Source organism: Lampetra planeri, chromosome 7 (assembly GCF_965212315.1).
Source record: "Lampetra planeri chromosome 7, kcLamPlan1.2.h2, whole genome shotgun sequence".
NCBI classification, from domain to species: domain Eukaryota; kingdom Metazoa; phylum Chordata; class Hyperoartia; order Petromyzontiformes; family Petromyzontidae; genus Lampetra; species Lampetra planeri.
This window is the reverse complement of record NC_136113.1, coordinates 731,184-756,376: the sequence shown is the minus strand read 5'-3', so window position 1 is coordinate 756,376 and position 25,193 is coordinate 731,184. Positions and strand designations below refer to the sequence as shown.

At 44.4% G+C, this 25,193-nt stretch overlaps 1 protein-coding gene across 2 annotated transcripts in view; it reads right to left on the bottom strand.

The window, feature by feature from the left end:
• The window catches only part of LOC144719707 (gephyrin-like), a 77,160-nt gene extending 52,466 nt beyond the window's left edge, over nt 1-24,694 (bottom strand). The window contains exons 1-4 of one of the 2 annotated variants that reach the window (XR_013585660.1): nt 24,558-24,694; nt 8,540-8,612; nt 7,914-7,971; nt 7,117-7,209 (exon numbers count right to left, since the gene is read on the bottom strand). Coding sequence is in view for 1 of the 2 variants with exons in the window: in XM_078595845.1 (XP_078451971.1) it covers nt 7,117-7,209; nt 7,914-7,971; nt 8,540-8,612; nt 24,558-24,663 (330 nt within the window). In the remaining variant the exon portion in view is untranslated. The remainder of the gene's footprint in view (nt 1-7,116; nt 7,210-7,913; nt 7,972-8,539; nt 8,613-24,557) is intronic. The other variant, XM_078595845.1, reaches the window with a different exon arrangement.
• Nucleotides 24,695-25,193: the final 499 nt, after the last annotated feature.

Here is a 25,193-nt window from a genome sequence, read left to right as displayed (position 1 = left end):
GTTTTGGCGGGAATCTGCGGGGCGACCTTGTAAAATGTCCCCCACCGTCCCCGCTCCTCCCGACGAGCTGATCTCCGCCAAGATGGACGCGGCGGCGAGCAGCAGCTCCGCCAGTCGGGAGTGCGCCTCACGAAGCCCGGCGTCTGTCCCCGGTCGCTCGGCCGGCGCCGTCGACGGACCCTGCAGCGTGGGCAAGTCCTCTTCCTCACCCCCCGCCACCAGCGGCTCCGAGTCGTCCAGGTCTTCCTCGCGGTCAATCCCGTGGGTCCTACGGGTCTTCCTCGTCTCCATACTTGGAAGCCCGTTTCACTTCTGACGCCAGATGAAGTATTGGAAAATGACGGCAGGAAACTCCTTGACGGGAACACACTTCTTTTATTAAATCTTGACTTGTAACAATACAACGCGTGGCCTCTCTTCTTCACACCGCACTTCTCTTGACTCAGGATTCTGTGCTGCCGGCTCTCTGTGCCTCGTGTAGACTCCGCGCCTCGGCTACACTCTTCTCTCGCCTCGTGTAGACTCTGCGCCTCTGCTACACTCTCCTCTCTCGCCTCGTGTAGACTTTGCCTCTCTCTCGCTGGCTACACCGTATGCATACTCGGCTCGTGCAGACCGTTCTCTCTCGCTGGCTACACCGTATGCATACTCGGCTCGTGCAGACCGTTCTCTCTCGCTGGCTACACCGTATGCATACTCGGCTCGTGCAGACCGTTCTATCTCGCTGGCTACACACTATACATTACTCAGCTCGTGTAGACCTTTCTATCTCGCTGGCTACACACTATACATTACTCAGCTCGTGTAGACCTTTCTATCTCGCTGGCTACACACTATACATTACTCTCTTCTACTCTCCATTTCTCTCCTCTCCGGGCTCTATCTCTACACCTTCGTCTTCATTCTTAGATGGTTCCACTTCTGCCCCTTGCTCCTCTGTGCATCACCTTATATACCCCTTCTTCCCGGGAGACGGAGCGGATGCGGACCTCAACGTCGGCACCGCTCCTCCGTTACCCAATCCCCACGCGCTATCCCCACGATCCGGTTCCGCTCAGCGCGTGTTTCCACTCTCCGACCAATCACACCGCGCTGCTACCCGATCACTCCCTCTGGGCGCGTCACCGGCACACAGCCAATCAGCAGCACTACCCCCACCCGCGCACTGACGCCTGCTCCTCCCCGTCAGCGCGCGTCACCACACACACACCCGTACATACGCGCTGGCACACGACATATACACCCAGCGCGTATCACCACTACACCTGTGTTACTCTCTCTATGTATCTTGGTGATATCTGTCTGCTTATATGTCTGTCTATAGTTTTCTGGTTAGATTTTTTGTTGCTATTTCATTTATACCTGATGATGATTGCTTGTGTTGCAATCGAAACGTCGTATGCTATTATTTAATCTATAGTAGTAACTATTAACTCTATAGCAGTATCTAGTGACTGTAACAGTATCTGCTGACTCTATAGTCATATCTACGCACTCTGCAGCAGTATATACTGAATGTAGTGGAATCTACTGACTGTAGTATTATATACTCTACAGTAGTAACTAGTAACTACTGACTCTGCAGTAGTATCTAATGACTATAGTAGTACCTACTGAATCTCTAGTAGTATCTATTGACGCTACAGTAGTATCTACTGACTATAGTAGTAACTACTAACTCCATAGTAGTATCTGCAGACTCTATAGTAGTATTTGCAGACTCTATAGTAGTATTTGCAGACTTTCGATTTAAAGCTTTCGTGACTGCAGGGATTCATCTTCTTGGTTCTTTCGGTAAAGTCACGTAGAAGGTAAGTAATAAAATAATAAAAATAAACAACCCAGCTTATATATATGCTACAAGCACGTGTGCTGTTTCATTCAGACGCTGTCGCCTCGACAGACCTGGTTTCACCTGAGGACGGCTGCTTGCGTTGTGGCCGAAACGTCGTGAAAATTATATTATTATGTTTTATTTTTATTATTTTATTACTTCCCTTCTACGTGACTTTACCGAAAGAACCAAGAAGATATTTGCAGACGCTATAGCAATATCTGCTGACCATAGCAGTATCTACTGACTCTATAGTCGTATCTACCTACTCTGCAGCAGTATATACTGACTATAGTGGTATCTACTGACTGTCGTATTATCTACTGACTATAGTAGTATTACCAACTATATTAGTAACTACTGACTCTACAGTAGTATCTACCGACTCTATAATCGTATCTATTGACTCTATAGTAGTATCGAGTGACTCTACAGTAGTTTCTACTGAATGCAGTAATATCTACCGACTATAATAGTATATATCGACTCTTTAGCAGTATCTACCGACTATACAGTAGTAACTACTGACTCTATAGTAGTATCCACTGACTATAGTAGTAACTACCAACTCGATAGCAGTTTCGACTATAACTACAGCAGAATATACTGACTAGTATCCACTATCACCACAGTAGTATATACTGACTATATAGTAGTAGCTACTCTCACTACAGTCGTATATACTGACTATAGTAGTATCTACTATCACTACAGTAGTATATACTTACTATAGTAGTATCTACGAACGGTACAATAGTATATTCTGACTATAGTAGTATCTGCTAACTCTATAGTAGTATGTACCGACTCTATAGCAGTATATACTTACTCTACAGGAGTATCTACCTACTATACAGTAGTATCTACCGACTCTATAATAGTATATATCGACTCTATAATAGTAACTACAAACTTAACAGTGCCGTGGTGAGGCCTAGTCCTGCGCAGAGCCCCCGGCCTCGCCTAGATTGCCCAGCCGGCCGAGGTGGCACCTTGGCCGGCTGGGGCTGGGCTGCTACCCCTCCCCACCATCCACCCCGCCCGCTCTACAGTAGTAGTACTACTACGGACTATAGTAGTAGTATCTACAGACTATAGTAGTAACTGCACACATTGGGGTGGGGGAGAAGAGGACAGCACACTTTGTTGTGTTCTTTTGTTGCATTTTTTACATGAATGAGAATTCCCCCCCGCCCCCACCGAGTCAGCATTCTCACGCAAGCGCAGATGTGTGCTTTGGTGCCGCCCTCTGCTTGTAAAAGGAACTGCTTATAAAATGACAAATTGTTAATTTAACTACTTTAAAGTTGACGGATGGGAAATACAAATAGTGCTTTTTTGTCCCGGGGCATATCGCGTGTTATCTGGGTACTTACCCCACAGTTTGTCAGTTAAAAGCATTACAAGGGTGTGTATACACACAGACAGACAGACAAAAAGTGACATTCATTTCATGCATGCAAGGTTTTTGGGTTAGATCACGTAAATATAAATTTGTCGTAAAACCTGTCGCCACTGGACACAGCCAGTTAGTAAGAGTTATCACAAACAAAACATGCCAATTAGTTACTAGTTGAGCACATCGGTGTGTTGGAGAGTAAACCGGCAACATTTACAATTCAAGTACGATGTTTCACCGGTAATTACAATCAGCCTCATCAGGCGACAGCCAGAATCTAACTCAAAAACCTCTATTATGGATAATATTGGTCGTGAAAGCCTACATGTTAAACTACTTTATAATTGGCCGTGTATTAGCGAAACAATATTTGGCCCCAAGATAAAACTATGCTCTAAAGCAGGGGTCCTCAAACTACGGCCCGCGGGCCACATGCGGCCCGCCGAGGACATTTATCCGGCCCATGGTCACTAATTGGGCTGCGCTTGTGAGCACTAATTGGGCTGCGCTGGTGAGCACTAATTGGGCTGCGCTGGTGAGCACTCATTGGGCTGCGCTGGTGAGCACTCATTGGGCTGCGGTGGTGGGCACTGATTGGGCTGCGCTGGTGAGCACTGATTGAGCTGCGGCGGTGGGCACTCATTGGGCTGCGCTGGTGAATGGTTCAATGGGCCAATTGACTGGACTTGCCCCCCAGGCCTAAGGCTGCCAGCCCTCCCCTGGCTGCGCTTGACTGGCTCTCCCTCCCTCAGCTCCCTCACTTGCCCCTCGGCTCCACTCCCAGTGATATTCCTGTGTGCTGGGGATGTACTGCGATCTGTGAACAAAACTGCAGGTGTAATTAACTTTTTAATGGCACCCGCACCAGTGTGAGCCTGGGGTAAAAGCGGAGTTCCCCCAATCAGACTGCATTGATGGGCAGTGCAGTCTGTATGTCTCTGTGTGGGCAAAGTTATTGCTGGTATATTGTTTTTGCAGCGTTGTATATATATATTGGTATTTTACTAATAGTAATTTTGACTCCCTAGGAAACTGATGTCAAGAAAGAGAAAAATTGACTCGGAGTGTAGGATATTCAAAGAACAGTGGACTTATGATTACTTTTTCATGCAGTACAAGGAAAGAGCTGTGTGTCTGATATGCCAGAATATAGTGTCTGTGTTCAAAGAATACAATTTACGTCGACACTATGAAACTCAACATAAAGATAAATATGATTGTTTGGTCGGAGAAGTGAGAAAAGATAAAATATTAAAACTGAAAAATACATTAACAACTCAGCAAAATACTTTTGTGAAGCAGAAGCAGCTAAATATTTCATCACTGCGAGCAAGTTTTCAAGTTGTCAAGCTAATAGCGTGCACTGGCAGACCATTCGTGGAGGGATAATTTGTTAAAGAATGCCTTATTTCTGTTGCCAAAGAGATGTGTCCAGAGAAGGCCGATTTATTTAGTACAGTGAGTCTTTCAGGACCTACAATTACACGGAGGATTGAAGAAATGGGAGACAATTTGCATCAGCATTTGCAAAACTCCACAAAAAAACTTTCCTATTTTTCCTTGGCACTCGACGAAAGCAATGTTCGTGATTCTGCACAACTTCTAATTTTTATTCGTGGGATGAATGACTATTTCGAAGTCACAGAAGAGCTTGCTGCACTGCAAAGCATCAAAGGAACAACTACAGGAGAGGATATCTATGAAAAGGTTTGCCAAACTGTGAATGGTTTGGAGCTGAATTGGGCTAAACTAGCCAGTGTGACATCTGATGGTGCTCCTAGCATGGTGGGGTCTAAGAAAGGAGTAATTGCTCGCATTAACCAAGAGATGGATAAACATAACCATTCTCATCCAATAGCCATACACTGCCTCATCCACCAACAAGCGCTGTGTAGTAAATCACTGAAGTGGAACTCTGTTATGAAAATTGTGGTATCTTGTGTTAACTTCATTAGAGCTCATGCACTAAACCACAGACAATTTCAGGAATTTCTGTCTGAACTAAATGTTGACTATGAAGATGTTCTGTACCACACAGAAGTCCGTTGGCTGAGTCGAAGGAGAGTTTTGAAACGTTTCTATGACTTACTTCCACAGATTACAGCTTTTCTGCTTTCAAAAAACAAAGAAGTACCAGAGCTCAATGATGCAGAATGGAAATGGCACCTTGCCTTTCTGACAGATGTAACAGAGCTACTCAACAGTTACAATGTGCAACTTCAAGGAAAGGGGAAGCTCCTTTGTGATATGCAATCACATGTCAAAGCATTTGAAGGAAAATTAGGCCTCCTCATCAAACAAGTTAAGGAGGAAAACTTCTGCCATCTCCCCACAACTCAAAATCTGTTAGCGGAAAAACCATTGGTTGCAATTCCCAAACAAAACATGTGTGGATTCACTGGAAAAATTGCAAAAGGAGTTCCAATTTAGATTTAAAGAGCTTCATCTCCATGAACAGGACATACAGCTTTTCCGTAACCCATTTTCTATTGACATTGAAAATGTGGATACAATTTACCAAATGGAACTGGCTGAACTGCAGAATTGTGACTCTCTGAAAGACGCATTCAAGTCAAGCAGCCTTCATAATTTCTATGCATCTCTCCCCTCTGAGACATATCCTCATCTCAGGAACCATGCACTCAAAATGGCAACCATCTTTGGCAGCACTTATGTCTGTGAACAGACTTTTTCCAGAATGAAACATTTGAAATCTCCAACCTGATCTAGACTAACGGATGCACACTTGCATCACTTGTTACGACTAGCAGTGACAAATATGGAACCGGACATTGACCATCTCATTAGCCAAAAGCAGGCCCAGTTCCCATTGAAATACTGGCAAGTTTGTTGATTTAACTTTAGTTGTTCTTCATTTTAAATATTGTATTTGTTCCCGTTTTGTTTCTTCACTTCAAAATAAGATATATGCAGTGTGCATAGGAATTTGTTCATAGTTTTTTTTTACTATAGTCCGGCCCTCCAACGGTCTGAGGGACAGTGAACTGGCCCCCTGTTTAAAAAGTTTGAGGACCCCTGCTCTAAAGCATCAAGGATATGCAAAGCTCTTCATTTCCCCCCTGCAGAAATGAAATTTTTCTCATCAAAACAACCGCAATTATTTATTGAGCAACTTCAATTAATCAATAACATGTAGAGTGCAAACATTAATTATTTAGGTGACAAAGCAGTTTTGGTGGTTCCTAGAATGCTTACAAATTCCTCATGTAACGGCCCTTCCTAATAACATTTTACATATCACCTTCCAAATTTTATGCAGGCATCATGTCGTGAGACAGACAAATCCATTTGTAACTCTTGCAGTGAACTGTTCAGCACCTCCTGTCATAATGGTCCTGGGAATATGATGAGAGAATCATTTGGGTACATTTGATGACTCCTATTAACACCAGGTTGTGGGGAAAGGGTGGTGGAGGAACCTCATCCCATTGCCACCAAAACAATGACATCATCGGCTTACCAGCTTGAATACAGCTGCATATTGTCTCCACCCTCCAGTGAGTGTTAAAACAATTGGTAGGGGTGGGGGGAGCCTGTGTTCGCCAGTTAAAATGGCCTCTGCTCCCAAGTTTTTAATAAATTACTGGTATTTAATGTGCTTTACTTCTGACTGGCTGTTGAGACCGCTGAGCAGGTGGGTGACACCTTTTTATTACCACAATCACAAATACTGCAACACTGTTCTGTATAATATAAAAATAGCAATTGATCATTTAAACAACCACAATGTGTCATGTTAACTAATCACAAGGCCCGTGCTTCAAGAAATTCGTATAAACGTTGTGCAAATTGACTGGAACACATGGACATCTCAATTTCGCAAGAAGGACGACGTTGCATGGCAAAGCACGCCTAGAATCACCTCTGGCGTGACGTCGCGTGGGGAAAAGCCTGTGCCACCCGTGGTGAGGATGAGGTTAAGTTCCTCGCGGTCGCACCACTCCACCAGAGCACCCTGTGCACAGGTAAGGAGAGACACACGTGCGTCACACACAACACATGGGGATGAACCTCTTGACATGGTCGTGCAGCAGCATTACATGTGAGGAGTGGTACATGGTGCTGACAGCAACACCCATACAGCTTGGAGCAGAGGCCTTGGCAGGGAATCCGTGGTAATTATCTTAATTATTGCTGCTCATTAGATTATTCTAAACTCTTTTCCACCTTCAGGTAAATGCTGTACCTGTATCGGGAGTCTTTTGGGTGTGTACAAATACAATTAATGTGTTTAATTTAAAATGATGTAAACATTAACACAGCAAGTATAGATTATGAACAGCAGCATTACACTAAAATGGGATTTATTTAAATGAAATACATTTTAAAAACTGTCCAGCAAAAACATTACGATGCAAATAGCTGGAATGTTATTTAGAACACTACAAAGGATTCAATAAAAAATAGTTGGATCCCTTGTTGAATATCACATCAAAGTCTCCATAATTTCAACGTCCTGGATTTGCATTACGAAAAGCCTCAACGGTTCTCCAAGAGAAGATCGATCAATAAGTAAATTACTTAAAAGCACCCGTATTGGTGATATTTAACATCATGGCATAGCCGACGGTGAACTGGAACATGTCATGAGATGCTTTACTACAAACTACAAATACTGCATTACAAACACGGCTAATAAGGACGTTTTTATCAAGTTACCTTAATTTGCTCAAATTCATCGGGGACTATTTTGTACGCCGATACAGTCCCTGCCAGCCTACAGGAAGGGGTAAAAAAGAACAACATTTAGAAATGTAGCTTAAAGCAAAAGAAAAATTAATGTAGGCAACACTCATTTTGGGAGCAAAATTAATCTCTGTTTATGAACCGGTGAACCAAACGATATATCAAAGCTGCATATGGTCATTTGGATATTACAAATACAATAAATACCAGAGAGAAATCATGTTTTTTGAGGCTGCCTTTCTACCTTGCAGCAAATGTGGCCCACAACCGCGCTTCGTGAGGCATGCAGCCACATGATGTCTACCACTTTATAATTGCCTACAAAATGATTCCCCATTGCTGCAAGAATACTGGCCACACTAGAGTGGGGAATATTGTATACGGCAACAATCTGTTTATAATTTTAGCAAGCTCCGTCACCGGTAAAGGTGAGCTCTCATTATTTTTAGTGCTCATATTGGATAATATTAAGGTATGGGTTAATGCTTGCATCGCCAAAGATATTTTTTAAGTCCTGGTAGCGAAAAAGTTCCCACCCCTACCATAATGTAGAGCAGTGGACCAGGTGTAAGGTAGACTCAGAAGCTTGCTCTACTTACACAGACTGGACCAGGTCCTGCAGATTCCTCCCGCTGGCATCCTCCGCTGCCTGCCGGGAACAGGTGTCGCTCACTGACGAAAAAAAACAAAAAGTCAGTGGCTTGTCGCAGGCAAGCAAGAGGAGGTGCTCGTCTGTTTTTAGTAGTATGAGTTGCACATACGAGACTCCTCCACCGGAGACGGATTTTTTCCATTAAGTTGTACTTGTGTTACAAACACCGCAAAGTATCCTGGACTCACTGGGTAAAACGCCACCTTAGAGTACCAACAAAACGGTGGCAATGACAATGGTGACCATACTGCAAGGGTGATGTGAAACTGAGAATTCATTCTTAACTGTAATCAATGTACAGTGCTGCAATTGATATCTTGATGAATTGCTGTTGGGAATTATACAATATACGCCATACATACACACACAAACCAAGAGCTAATTGATGGTTTCCAAAGCCATTATGTTGGTGGACCTAAAATATTAACTTAGGAAGGTTGATGATTTATATTTTTTGTATATATAGAAATTGGCCTATTAACTATTTTGCTTCTTTCGTAAATTTGTATTAATGACCTCATGAAGTGATTACACCGCAATATCAGAGAATAGCGGAGAGAGGGTGTAAGTACTTTTAGGTGTACAGAAGGGTTAAGTAGGGATGGGAGTGATGTGATAAGCTACTGCACAGTGAGCGGAGGTCAATGGGCTATCTACCATGTACAACCAGCGGGGAAGTTCGGAACATACTAGACCAGCGAATTAGACAGTTTGAAGATTGTGGAGTTTGGAGTTGCATGGCTGCATCTCGGCCAGAAACGTCATATAGCTACAGAAAAGTGAACACAATAATTCTTAAGCAGAAGTTAAATAGTACAACTGTACATTTTTTCATTGTTTCTTACAACAATAGTTTTTGTCCCCTCCATGTATCTTGTTCTGCCGCACTGGCAAACGAACCCTGCATGTGGGTCTAGCATAAGCAACATCACCGATGAAATTTTATTGGCTTGATGAGACAAAGACTACAAGGTGTAATTTTTAGTGACAGCATGGAGGTGTTAAAAAGCTGGAATAATTAAAGGTAACAATTTAGTTACTGGACATGTACTGCATTTATACACTTAAAACATAATTAACTTCTCAAATACCTCATTATTTCTCATTGGACAATATGGATGCACGGCCTTGTCCAGATCCCCGCTGTGTTCACGTACACCCGTTGGGCTCGGCTGTCCAAGCAAGAGAAAGTGGAGTCTGTGATCTCGGACCTTCCTAACTGATAGTGTTTCATGAGGCGCGATTGCTTTAAGTAACTCAATATGTTACCGTGCTGTAGAATAGTATCAACAAAGCTGTAGTGTTTAAAATGGGATGCTTTTTTTGTATTCCAAAAAAGTTACGTGCAGGAAAGTTTAATTTTACAGGCTTCGGCAGTAATGCTGAGGTTATCTCTATAGTCAAGCCTAAGCGGTTCCCCTAGCTCGGCTGAGCATTGCTCACATTATGTGAGGAGGTTAATTGAGTCGGTGGAAATTCCACATTCTTACAATGGGAGCCACAGTCTAGACACAAGACTAGGTGCATGCAATATTGTGGCAAATGAGCAGCAGCTACCCCAACTCATAAGCTTTCTAATTTAGGTTGAATGTTCTATTAACGGTTGGCAAGTTACATAATGTTCATGCATAGTGTCATTATTACATACAAGCTCGTGAAATGCGTGCTGCCTGCGTGCATCAGTTTCAACTCTTACAGAAATAAGTGACTGTTGAGAAATGTCATCTCAACGTGTTGGTTGAACTTGGACTTTGAGAAAAAAATTACAGATAGTCCCCGAGTTACAATGGTCCGACTTACGAGATTTCGATCTTACGATGGCTATACGACAAAATTGTTAAATATTTAAAATTTCGCGCGGCAGGCAAACGCAAGTAAGCAGACGACAGACATAATCTTGGCGAGTACAGTACAATGATACGATACGTTCAATGCATGTTAAAAGTTTTTATAGCAGATAGAATTGTTTTCTGAAATTTTTTTCTATTAAATTGCAGTTCATATAAGTAGGCTAAGAATTTACCTTGTTTTTTTACTTTACATTTTACTGTGCAATAAAGTATTGTAATTAATAAATACACAGTATATAGTTTATACAGTACGATACTGTAAATTGCTCTGTTTTGCTAAATTATCACCATTCTTTAAGACTCCTGGGTAGGCGAGGCCATCTTCGACTTACGATATTTTTGACTTACGATGAGGTCGTCGTAACGCATCTCCATCGTAAGTAGAGTACTACCTGTACTGCATGAAGTTAACCAGCTTCAAAGATCACAGCAAAGCTGACGACTGCTCCTAGTATTGAAATATTAAATATGTTAATGAAAATTTTATATCAACTATTTGGGTTACATCACAGCTGCCTTCTTTGCCAGTAATATATATAATGCACTACTTGCTAAATAACTATTTTTTTACAAAACGAGGTTAACAAAATAGGACCACTCATTTGCAATAATTTCTTCTCAAATCACTGTATTCATATGGACCAGTTAATTTAAAGGTCCCACAGGTTCATAAAAGTGTTTTTCACAATAATGTTTCAGACAAAATTCAAGGTAAAACCCTTCCACATAGCGGATCCAGGTTTCCAGTTATGACACGTTCTACGACACACTCGGTGCACGCATAATAGAGTGTGGGCAATTCTCCACTCATGATGGGTTAAACAAGGCAGGGAAACTTCAACTGTGTTCGGGCAATGCGGTCATGCACACAGGGCTCATTCGCCTTACTTATCTCTGCTGTGGAAGAGGTTATCTTTATCCCGTATTCAATCACTTTATCTGTCCTGTGGGATAGGGTATGGCAGACGTATTTCACCTACCCTAATAATGTATGGATCAAATGGGGTAACTTTCTAACAAACATCAGCAGGACAATAGAGTGCAGGATATATTGGTACTCGTCACTGAATGCATTGGACGTTGATTGGCGATTATGATTTCTTGGAGTTGGTACACATGATTTTGCTCCATGTGGCAATTTGGATATAATATTGAAAAAACACAAAGTAAAACGACAATCCCTGATTAGAATGCCAAGCTTCTATAAAGTATGGCCCCCTCTACAGCCACAACAACATAGCAACATAGGCCAGCATGCACATAGATAACATATGTCACCGGTAGCACTGAACACTAGCCAGTGTCGAAAAGATCTATGTTGGGCGACCAAGAAGCTTTGGCAATATAGGATGTGGTAATGGGTTGTAACCAACTAACCCAATAATTGGATCTAAGTACAGGCACGCAATGACGGTGGTCAGGGCCTCCTGGTGCGAGTTAACAGATGGCTGGAACTGCCTCCCTCGAGTTGCCAGTAGTTTTGGCAGCCTCACAAGTGTAGTGAGTCCAACTGAGTCGCAGACGTTGTTACTTTCAGAGGCAACACATTTATTTGCAACACCGTAACACAAAGGGGTAACTGCCCCTTCACCAGAAACAACCGAGGGTGGTGACCACCCAGCTAACTACACTATACAGAGGAGTTACTGCTACGAAGGGTCGGACCCTCACTCGGGTCTCCGACCACGTGGTTCCTCATAGGACGAAGAGCTTCCAGCTGGTGATGCAGAGCTTCCAGCTTGAAGAACGAAGATACCCCGTCCCCTCTCAGGGACCTGCCTTATATCCCCCTAGGGTCGGGGCCGCTCCGCCCTCGGCCCTGCCCCCCTTCGAGCATTCTCATTCCCTCTCGATCCCTCTCAAGAGCTCTCCCCCGAAACGTGATCATCTACAAGCCCCACCCCCCCCACCTGGGGCCCCCTGTGTGGACACTCTGGATCACGTGTCTACGGGGTCAACCAAAGTGCCATGGCCCGGGGCAACCCTACTCCTGGGGTGACACTCCCCCACTCCCCCTCGTGGGAGCCCCCACCACACGCTGTGCATGGTGCCCGCACTATCCCAGTGCTCACCAAGCCCCGCTAGGGCTGGTATTACACACAGCCACCCATACGGTGCTGTCCACAATATAGGAACATCGAACGGCGTGGCCCTTCTGGGCCGGCACCATACAGTGACATCCCCGATGTCACTACACAAGCATGAGCTGCAAGTGGCACCAATTACAGGGGTGTTGCAGTGTCATTAGAAATGTGGGCAGAATGTTGAATCTGATTAATTGAATGTCTGACATGCTGAACCGGATACTCTAGAGCCGCCACCATAGGATCCCTTTCTTACCAATGTTTGCTGGCAGCAAGGACTAGAATCAGAATCCAGTTTTCCACTGGCCAAACTGATACACAATAAATCGTACTATCCATTGGTTGATTCTTCCTATTACCCATGGGTAATAGGTAAGACCTGGAAGCGGTTGCTGCAGGTGCGGATTTCAGGAACAATATGGTCACTGTTGGCATCGGCATAATACAGTAGTGTAACGATGGACTTTAAGAATAGTATGATGATGGATTGATGTATGATGACAACACTGTGTGCATCCAATTTGCAGTTACTTTCACTTGTAAATATGAATATTGTTCCAAGAACAGCACCTCCCATAAAAAAGCAGATAATGGAAGTTCCACTAGGAGGTACACCAAGGTTGTTATGCCTATCAGAGTGGAGGACCTCAGCAGAAGGCCACGGAGGAGCTAAATTGGTTTGTTTCTGGGAAATGGACAATGTAATTAAAAGCATTGATTTAGGATGCTCATCCATGCAGATGATGTGAATATCAGAATGGTAAAGTTACACAAACTCAATTTTGAGTGGAATTCCTGCACACTTGGAAAATTCTGAATAACAGAAAGCCGCCTGGAACTGTACCTCTGTTTAGACATTAATAGCTGTACCCATTACACCTGCTTGATGCAATTCCGAATAAAGATTATACACCCTGTGAGGTTATTTGTCTGGCTCTAAAAACAGTTTTGTGCTATAAAATCTTCAAGCTGCCGTCAGCTGGAATGCTACACATGCTTTGCTTTATCAGTTGCAAAAAGTCCCACGCCTGCCTCATACTGTGTCATGGCCCTACTTGTAAACGTCACCTATTAATATCAGATTTTTCCCAACTACTGTTGCTCCAACATTCAACTTTGCAAATACAAAGCCCAGTGTGCTCCTCGTGCAGGGCTGATACTTCCACAAGGCCAGCAACATCGGTGCTCTTTCCATCTTCAGTCTACAACAACGCGAATGTGTAAACTATCCAATCATTAGTTTATTACATCTAATAACACTGTCATGGAGGCTTATGGGTGAATCTCACTATTTGCTTCCTCCCTCATGCATGACGCTTGTTGTTACATCCCTAAGGATTAGACTTCCAATACAAAATAGGCCTAAAGCTGAATGATTATCTTATATAATAAATGTCATTTTTTGTCTGTCTGTCGGTATGTGTGTGTTTACGTGCTTGCGAGGGATTTGGCTCTCAAACGGTGGGGTTTACATAAAAAAAATAGCCAGGTACCACGCCGTAAGACCCGCAGTTGGCAAGCGCTATTCCTTAAAGTTAGTTAAATTAGCGATTTAGTTAGATTTTTTTACCTATTACGCGCGCTTGGTCATACCAACTCGCGCACTTTCGGTGGGGGGGGGGGGGACCATGCCAAGTCACATGCGTTCGGTGCGGGTGAGGGGGAAATTTACTTTCGCCTTAAAAATGCTATACAAATACACACAACGCTGAGGCAAATTCTTAAGTGTGATATCCTCTTATCCCCCCCCACCCCAATGCGTGCAGTTACTGCTATTAAGTCAGTAGCTATTACTTGTATAGCGCTTAGATAGTATTGTAGCGCGGCCGGGGGGATGGTGGGGGGGGGTAGCGGCCCAGCCCCAAGCCTGCCGGCTGGGCAATCTAGGCAAAACTGGGGGCTCTGCACAGGACTAGGCCTCACCACGGCACTGTCAGGTTCGTGGTTTGTGCTATACAGTCGATATATACTACTGTTGTGATAGCAGGTACCACCACAGTCAGTATGCACTGCTGTAATCATTGCAGGTACCACCACAGTCAGTATGCACTGCTGTCGTGAAAGCAGGTACCACCAGACTATGCACTGCTGTAATGATAGCAGGTCCACCACAGTCTGTATGCACTGCAAGTTCTCATAGCAGGTACCACCACAGTCACTATGCACTGCTGTAACCATAGCAGCTAACACCACAGTATGCACTGCTGTAGTGAAAGCAGCTACAACCACAGTATGCTCTGCTGCAATTATAGCAGGTACCACCACAGTCAGTATGCACTGATGTAGTCAAAGCAGGTATCACCACAGTAAACACTGCTGTAATCAAAGCAGGTACCACCACAGTCAGTATGCACTGCTGTAATCATAGCAGGTACCACCACATTCAGTCGGTACTGCTGCAGTTAAACCATGTAACACCATAGTATGCATGTCTGTTATCATAGCAGGAACCACCACAGTCAGTATGCACAGCTGTAGTGAAAGCAGGTACCACCACAGTCAGTGTGCACTGCTGTAGTGAAAGCAGGTACCACCACAGTCGGTATGCACTGCTGTAGTGATAGCAGTGCATACCGTCGATGTGTGTGTGCGTAAGTCGATGTGGGTGTGTAAACAACTACTATTTTAAAATTAAGTTACTTATTTTCACAATAATGATGCGTGTGTCTAAGTCCATGTGCACGTGTGGGTCGATGTGCGCGTCTGCAGCGATGTGTGTGGAAGTCGATGTGTCTGTGTGTGTGAGTATATGTGTGTGTGTGTTAGTCGCTGTGTATGCGTGGCTCCATGTCCTGGTCAAGGCCTATGATACCATCAGTAGGCCTGGGCTCTGGGTTGTTCTTTGTGCTTTCGGAGTCCCTGACCATTTGCTCACGGTCATTTATGATGGTGAGCGGCCCCGGGTAAAACTACGTGGCCGGGAGTCAGAGCCATTCCCTGCACACCTTGGGGTGTGACAGGGATGTCCTCTGCCTCCCACATTATTTAACATCTATTTTCCACATAGTTCGTAAGGCCTTCAATGGCTGTACTGGAGGATTTTCCATCTGGTACAGACACAATGGGAGGCTCATCGATGCCCGGGTGCAGTCAAAGGATTGCTCCCTATTGCTCAACCATGTTATGTATGCCAATGATCTGCTGATTACTGCTCACTCAGAGGAGGAGTTGGAGGCGCTGCTGCTGAACCTGGAGCTTGCTACTAAGAGGTGGGGCCTTACTATCAGCCCCACCAAAACTAAGCACCTGCCTGGGTATTTTGTACCATCGCACAATCAACCCCCACAACTCATAATTGGTGATGGGCCAGTTGTGGAGAGTTTCGCATACCTGGGCAGTGTGCTCATGACCGGCAATACAAATGATTTTACATTGGAGAAACTAAACAACATGTCTCGGACCGTGTTCGCAAACACAAGGCAGATCTGAAGCACGGTAGAACCAATACCTCTGCCGTTGCTGATCATTGTTTTAATGCTGTGGGCACACACAAAATACATTTTTCTAAAACGAAGGTACTCTGCAAACCCACTGGCTATCATCAGAGATTTGTTCATGAAGCCATCCAGATATATAAACACAGACACAACTTCAACCGAGAAGATGGGTAAAAATTGAGCAATCATTGGAAGGAAGTGATTAACCAGGTAAAGTCTTAACCTGCTGTGATGTTTCCATCCTTCCTGTGATTTTAGCTGACTCTCTGAGTTGCATTATTAGGTTGGATGTCTTTGTATTGACGGGCTGGATGTCCTTCTCGCTCAGTCACCCATGCTACGACATACTAGGCAAGTCACCGATGCTGCGACATACTAAGCTCGTGCATTGACATGCTGATCTCTCACAATACAATAACCACTTCCACAGCCTTAGGGAGACCATCTCTAGCCCCGACCTCTTACCCTGAGGCTGCACCCATCTCAGGCCTATAAAAGACCTTGTTTCAGTAGCTTGCTCTCTCTCACCTGAAGACGGTCGCTTGTTTTGCGATCGAAATGTCGTGATCTATTAATTTTCTATCTACGTGATTTTACCGAAAGAACCAAAGAGTATGCTTTTTTGTGTTTAGTTTGTCCTTCCCCGCACCTCGGATTAGCATAGTTGGATATGTACAGTGCGACAGAAGTCAAAGCACTTGCCCCGAGCATAACGGAATGGTCTGTTACAGTGAAAGCTGGTGGAGATTTTAGTCCTTTGCGATGTAGTCTGCAGACAGTGTCGCACTTTTCCAAGTGGTGGATACATTTTCTGATGACATTGGAAATAAAGATTATTTGGGCTTTGAAACCAGGATCTGACCACCCAGCGATATAGCTTCCATAACTAACTCCCTGGTTAGGATAGTTGCATGCAGTTAATTCCAAAAATATCTCAGAATGATTATGCCACGAATGAGGTATGTTTTCCTTAACGTTTGTTCTTAAATGTTTAAGTGCAATGTTTTTGACTCCCTCAAATCTCACTGCCGTGCAGACACATGAATATACATGGGCAACATTCTTTTCCTAGACTCATTATGACTTGTTTCATGCAATGTAACGAGTGTTTCTGTTTGTCTTCAGTATTTTATTGCAAGTGTTGGGCTCCCATCAGCTTGTGCTCGGTAATAACTAAATGTGGGGGTTGAAGCACTTCTCTGATGAACTTATTTTATACTGGTAGTAACCTCCTGGTTACACCAGCCCACAGGGGATTATTCTCTCCGTCCGTCGTGCATCCAAAAATGGGAGGGGTGGGGCTGGGTGGAGAGGGAGGGTGGCGAGGGGCTGGGTGGGGAGGGAGGGGCTGGGTGGGGAGGGGAGGGTGGGGAGGGCCTGGGTGGGGAGGGGAGGGTGGGGAGGGGTTGGGTGGAGAGGGGCTGGGTGGGGAGGGTGGGGCTGGGTGGGGGGTGGGAGGGGTGGGGCTGGGTGGGGAGGGGTGGGGCTGGGTGGGGAGGGGCGGGCCCGCCCCCCCGTGGTGCCCTTATAAAACTCAACGTTTAACCTACTCACGCCGGCTTGTGCCCGCCCTTACAGTCGGGCATATTTGCGGAATACACCACGCCGCCGTTGACCCTGGCCATTGACCGAGCAACCCAACGTTACTACCAGCTCCCTCCGCAGAAATGTGTTTAATGTAAAACGCAGCATGGGTGGTGCATGAAGGTTGTCAAACAGCCCCTTCCCACGGCCTTCCTTCATCCAGGAGTGAGGTAGATAAAGAGCCGTAAGAGAACAGTGGCATGTGAAAATGTATTCATTATGAATGTCGTTAAATAAAAAAACAAAAAACAACCACCAATGCGTTGTACAATAAAACCTTCTCTAAACTATTTTTTTATGTATATATATAAACGATCGAACTGCTCGGCGTGCGCAAATGTTCAAACTTCACAGAGCGTTTGAACGTGACTGGTCAACAGCAGCTACTGTAAGGCACCACCAGCGACAGCCCTTGTCCCTCACGGGGCACGCGGTACGGTAGGCTTTCACCTAATTTTATCTTCAGGATTTGGCCCTCTTACTTTTATCATAAGTTTCATTGCTAGGTGTTTATGCTTTTTTTTTATGCATATTGTGTAGAGTGCTCTGTGATCCATGGATGAAGATCACTATACAAGTCAAATTTATAATTTTATTATTAACAAACAAATGCACTTAAAGATTTTTACTTTCATCCTTAGACATTTCAATGTGCCGCAAACCAATGATCGATTTGTCTTTATTCTCCCATGAGATTATCAATAATGCTGAAGAAACTAAATCACCAACCCAAATGAACACGAATGAGAAGATATATTTGACCACTTGGACCTAATCGGTTGTTGCAACGTTTGCAAACACCACCCAAAGAGCAGTATTGAAGGCTTGCACCTGCATCCCATTAGACACTCGCAGTACACCTAATACCGCAGTTCAATCACTCACCCAAAATAAATGCTAGCAATAAATGAATCTTTGTAATTATTCATCACCTACACTGCTCATTAGAGGAATCCATGATAAATCTCAGTTTGGTATAACACAAATTACTGCTTTTCCCCTCCTTCATACCACAGCAGCATGTGATTGCTAAACATCGAGCTAAGACTTGTAATCAACTAAACGTACCTTGCACTCTCATTTAAAACACAAGCTCAATTACATGCACAATGCAATTTAGTTTTTATGTATCACCCAAATACCACAAGTGAGGCAGGGCACTTACCAATCCACGAGACATTACAAATAATGGGGTTAATTTTCACTGACAAAATTTAACGTGAATATCTAAATGTCAAATCCATGTATATTTAAAGGGTGAATACTTAAACTCACACTTTAAGCATCTATACATAAACATTTACATTTAGAGACAGAACCCTTGTTTGACCTTACACAACCAATGCTGGCTGAAAGCTACTTTTAATATTAAATGTTGACCCCAACACACAAAGCCTCCCGAGATGCCTTTTTGTATCCCCAGTGTGGATATTTACGCATTGTACCAGGTACTCGTTAAAAACGGTCAACCCGAGAAAGGCACAGAAGAGTGTCAACTAACACTTCCATCAATGACAAAGTCCAGCAGTCAAATGCACGTCAGCAGGATCATCGCACAGTACATTGAGAATCACCGCCCAACAACAAAGTGCAATCGTAGACATTTACACAAATATAAAGAATAAAAATTATCCAAAATAAAAATACAACCCAAAAAGACCCCTTTAGAAGCCAATGAATTATATCATACAAATGAATGAAAACCTTTAAGTAATACAATGGTCACCTGTGCACTGCTACTCATGTAATTCCATGAACGGCAATAAAACTTTACAAATCCTAAAATCAAATCCCAATACTGTAATGCTTCAAATTACCATCGACACAACTACTTCACCATTGCACCAATGCATAACAATGTATAATCCACGAAAATATAATAATCAGATATAAATTAACAAACACAGAGGGTCCACTCATTTGATCTCCATTTATCATCAATATCCCCAACATTCCTGTACTCTGCCAAACAACCCACAGGTTAACGACATAAGAAAATCCTTTCAGAAAACGCTATAACCTCCATTTAACCTTGGCAAGCTCCACATCTCATTAGACGTCACCTGATCAATAGAACTTTAGAAAAAAAAACTACAAGTCGCATGTCCAAAACTCGTTTTGAATTCACCTCTATACAAATGAAATGCACATTCATCCGCAGCTAGTACGGGAACATTCACTTGCCTTGGTAGTGCACGTGTTGACCAACCGGGTGTGTTCCAATTAATCTGTTGTGATAATCCTAAATCATTGGTTCACTTGCCATCTGCAATGATCTACCCTTTTGCTGCAGAACAGAAAGGTGGATGTGGACCCTTCACTTTATTCATACCTCATGTTTAATATGAATAACTACAGCTATGCTCATCATGCAACATCAAAGGCCATCCCCACCCAATCGCCAATCTTCACACATCCATTAAAAGACAAAGCAATGCCTTGGTGCAAGCCGATTTCTGGCAAAACACTCGCTGAAAACAATGTCAGTTATATTTTCACGCCAGTCACACTGCTTGTCACGACACCACATTTCACATTCCCACAATACAAATACAAAACACAATCCTTCAAGTACTGGAGAAAATATAATGAACAAGAACTCCTGTTTTTCTTAAAGGTTTACACTTTGTGCAATGACTTAATATAAATGAGCTTATTATGATTTGAGAAATGGGTAAAGTTAACTTTTGACATTGTAAACACACTTCATTATGATGTACGTAAATTCAGAAACCCAAAATTAAATGTCTAAAGGTGAGCTATGCTAGTAGTGTGCAGAGCTTGTTTTCTGCACATATGGCTATATGAAGGGTTTGTATTGGGGTTACAGCCGGAGCCTGGGCAGTGTGATATGCAGCAGATTAGGATGCTTGACATTACCATGCATGAACTAAGCTCTTTTTTGCATGACTCAATTTCACACATAAAACACACCTCTATAAATTCTGTGCAAGACAACAAAATTGCCAAACACGGCAAAGAATAAACTGTTCATTTTGTAATCAAGTAAGTCGCATTGCGTTTTATACCTGCTGTCAATGATTTCCATAACAGTGAGTTATGCTAACTTTGCCATTTTAAGGCCACGTTTCCACAACCAATCGGGAGTGTGCTTGCTGTGAAATGGCCAGGGCCAATGAACCCGCTTTTAAACTTGCTGCCGTGTTAGCAGACCCGACATGGAGTGAGCTTGGGAACATGCTACACCACTTAAACCTGAGCTGATCCCCACAACCAGTCATGACATCACTCGGTAAGTGTAGAAATGGTATACGCGTATAGTCTTAATTAATCAAAGGCTGCTTTAAACCTTGGAAAAAAAACATAAAATGTAATTCCCAACTGCCATGCAGTGGGTTTGGAGGGTCCAAAGGGGGTGGGTGGGGCGAGACACAGTAAGAGCAGAGAAAATCCACGGAGCCTCATGGTTTAAGGTACACATATACGGGAATGTTGCCAGGCGGCTCAGAGGTCAGAGCACTGAGCTGGCACTGTGGAGATCCTGGGGTAAAACAAGGGAATGCCTGCCTATGATTACACTGTGTAACACAAAAATTGTTCCTGGGTAGTAAGTGGTATTTCCGAATTTTTTGTGCCTCAAAAGTACAGAAAATGGCTATTATTCCCCACAAACTTTGCTTTTGTGACCAGGAAAGTGATATTTTGAAATTTACCTATTTTCAATGAGAAAATGTGTGCATTTGTGTCATTCCTTCACAAAGTCCTGGTCACAAACGCAAAGTTTGTGGGAAATAATAGCCATTTTCTATACTCTTTAGGCATAGGCAATAAAAAAAATAACACTTACTACCCAGGGACAAAAATCGTGTTACATAGTGTTATTAAACTAGTTTCACAAATGTAGTGATTTGATTATTTCAAACTATTGACTAATAACTGCACACAAAAAACACATCCCATTAAGTGTAGTTCTGTACTTTAACTCCAATATTGCTTTGACTGTCAAGAGAAACATTACTCTCATTTGGCAGCGTAGCGAGACAAGTATTGCCCTCTACTCAATAGCCCAGAGGTCACTTGAAGGGATGGCAAATGTATCTCTGAGAACTCTGCTTCCTTAGAGACAATGATCTTCACCTAACAAGTTCAGTTTTAAAAGAGCACTTCAACCTGCTCTTGCCCACCTTTATTTCATGCATTCGATCCTGGTGCGCTTTTTAGTAATTCTTAGGTATGGATCCTCTTTATATATTTCAACTTCCATCTCCAACAAATCTCTTCATTTGTTTAGCGAACTTGTTGTACGTGAATTTAGTTTTACTCGTACAATGCATTTTCCTTGAGTCCATATTTGCAGTAATTTTAACAGATCTGCAATATTTTCCTACAATATCCATTGGTTGACTTTCATCAGGAAGATAAATGTTCACTTGTGTTTATACCTCTATTTTTCCAATCCAATTTTTTAGATAAATCCAACGTCCATGTGCATATAGACTATATAAAGAATATTAAATACCAATACACCGAACAATTTTTAGACTATCAAAATGCATTTAACTGTAGAATTTGATTCAGTCATTCAAGCTCTCAAACCAATACCTACAAAATATATTTAAATGATAAAACCTTTTACAAGGATACAACTACACTGACATTGCATAAAAAAGTGACCACAAGCTTCTCAGAGGATTCAGGCAAACTCGTGTAAAATTGTACGTGTTTAAATCCAGCTGCTAAGCTCGGTCATGGAAGCATGTATTTATATAACATAAAGTTAAAATACAATCATAATAATGCCTGCTGGTTGTTCTGAGGTCACGATGTGCCACATATAATTGATTTTACTGACAAAAGATGTAGCTTATTAACAGAGATAAACATTTGTCAACCGTGAAAGAAAACTTATGTAAAACTGCATTTTATAAATCATACCGTATTTAAGTAGCGTGTAACTCTGGGCTCAGCATCCATAGCCACCATGTGGCAGGTATCCACAAGGACTCCAGAGCATCAATGTGTTTGGGTCCAAGCCCGTTTGCACGTTCGCACAACTGCGTCAGGTTTGAGACGATAAAACTCGGCTTGGATGGAGGTGCTACCACACTTTAACGAGGTCAATAAACGTGCAGACTCAACTGCTATATGTTCGAAGCAATGCGAACAAACGTGATGGACGTACAATGATTCAAGCCATAATGCTTGCTAAAACTTCGAGCTTTTTTGTGGAATTTAAAAGCAACAAACGAATGTCACATGGGTTCCTAAATAAAGGTGGCAGGACTATTCCAAGATTTAACTACGTTTTGAAAATACTGTAAACTAACCTGCGATGTATTTGATATTCTTAAAAAAGGTATAATCATCTCACAATGCAATCTGCTTTTCTTAAAAACTTCTAATTGAAATACGGAAATTATAAAAAAAAAAATGGCTGTAAAATGCCCTTGCCGGTTAAGCAACCACGGTGGTCGTAAAGAGATTAAACATGAATTGTCAAGATTTACTTCGCACAAATATATACATTTTCTTACGTGAGATATTATTGTCTGGAGGACATCAGTTCAAGCATTTATGCAGTTGTTGGTTCACCAATTAAAACCATTTTAATGAGCACATGACAGTTCATGATACTTACACAGCAAGGCAATTAACATTCACGGAGTGTCCACAAACCCAAATGAGGTTCACAGTACAGTGATGTCCATTTTTTACTCAAACCATTTCCTTTTAATTTTGCTTCGAGTTGCTGCACTTTAGGAAGCACGATGGATCTCCTCTTGCACACGGACACTTTGATCTTAACGCGATCAACTCGTAACAATTTTGGCAACGCCACTCCCCGGCGGAACGCATTTAAATCGCCTTTAAATCGTGCAGCAGCAGCAGCAGCACATCAGCAGCAGCGCTATCTGGAAGGGGCGAGGATAGATGCTGCGGTTAGCTAAGGCCGGTGCTGGAAAAGCGAGCGTGTAGATAAGTGATGGTGGATATAATAAAGGCTGGTGGTGTTGGGGGTTGGGGGGAGACATTGGTGCTGGGAAAGAGGAGACGCTGGTGAAGAGCAAGAAGGGAGGCGCTAGGTGACATGGAGGCTGGTGCTGGAGGATAGAGCGGCTGGCGGTGTTGTATCAAGCAGGAGGAGGAAGGAAGAGGTGGTGGTGGTGGTGGGGGTCATCATCGCACACGCGATTTACTGTCGTGCCGCTCGTGCACAGCCACCCCGGTGACGTATTAATATTATTGCTACTTTATCCATGGCATTACACCCTTAATGCTGATCTTAATGCGGGCCAACAGTCGGGCTGGATCATCGGGGGAGTGTTATTTTTATTGTATCACAGCCGCTCAAGCCGAGATGCAGTATTAATGGGCGCCGGGCTCCATTCATTCGGTCTCCGCGGGAGACGGCGCGACCCTGCGATGGTGACACTGCCGGCGATGGTAACAACCTGACGACGGTAACCGCGACAGCGATGGTTACCCTACTGCGGTGTTGAAACCATGACACCTTTGGAGACGATAATAACCATTAACCATGCCAGCGGTGGTAACCACGATAGCGATGGTTACCTGCCGAGAATGAAAATCATGCTTGCGATGGTAACGACGATAGCCATGAGGTGACCGGGATAACCACCACCATGGTTACCAGACGAGAGACGGGGGCCGCGATGACCACGGCAGGCGGCGGAGGAACCCGCGAGGGAGACGGCGCCTTGTGCTCGTGGACGATGATGATGATGATGGCAGTGCTGTTGCTGCTGCTAATGTCCACGATGCTGCTGCTGCTACATACGATGCATTTATAAAATAGCAAAGACAGCGCGAGGAACCCCCCCGCATGGAAATCCTCGGGCCGCGGCGCAGCGAGAAGAGCAGCCGGGCCGCGCCGGGCCCGGAGGGAGCGCCGCCTCCCTCATCATCCTCCTCCTCATCTCCTACCTCCTCCTTCCGTCTCCGCGCCGCACGCGCCATGCACGCGGGAAGAGAAGCAGAGAGAGAGCGAGACAGAGTGCTGAGGTCGCTTCGCGCCGGGCCGGGCTTACCCGTGAGCACGCCGACCCGCAGCCCGTTGCCCTGCATCGCCGCGCCGCCACAGCCGCCCCCCCAGCTGCTGCTGCTGCCGCTGATCTCGGCGTCCGCCGCGGACATGGCTCCTCCCCCTCCTCGCGGGGCGGGGCCGCGGAGGCCGCGCCAGGGACCGTGAGCATTTGCGCCTCGCACGGCCGAGCTGGGAAAGGGGTGGGAGGGAGAAGGGGGAGAGGGGCGGGGGAGTGGTGGAAGGGTGAGGGGCGGGGGAGTGGTGGAAGGGTGAGGGGCGGGGGAGTGGTGGGGGGGTGAGGGGCAGGGGGAGTGGTGGGGGTGGTGAGGACTGAGGGGCGGTGGAGTGGTGGGCGGAGGGAGTTGGGGGGGGGTGAGGGGCGGGGGAGTGGTGGGGGGAGTTGGGGGGGGGTTAGGGGCAGGGAGTGGTGGGGGGGTGAGGGGCGGGGAGTGGTGGGGGGGCTGAGGGGCAGGGCAGGGGGAGTGGTGGGGGGAGGGAGTTGGGGGGGGTGGTGGGGGGCAGGGGGAAGTGGTGGGGGGAGGGAGTGGGACGTGGTGAGGAGGGGTGAGGGAAGTGGACCTCTTATTTCGCGTGGCTGATGTGGATGCAGACCCAAGACTACAATGTCACATCCAGGTGG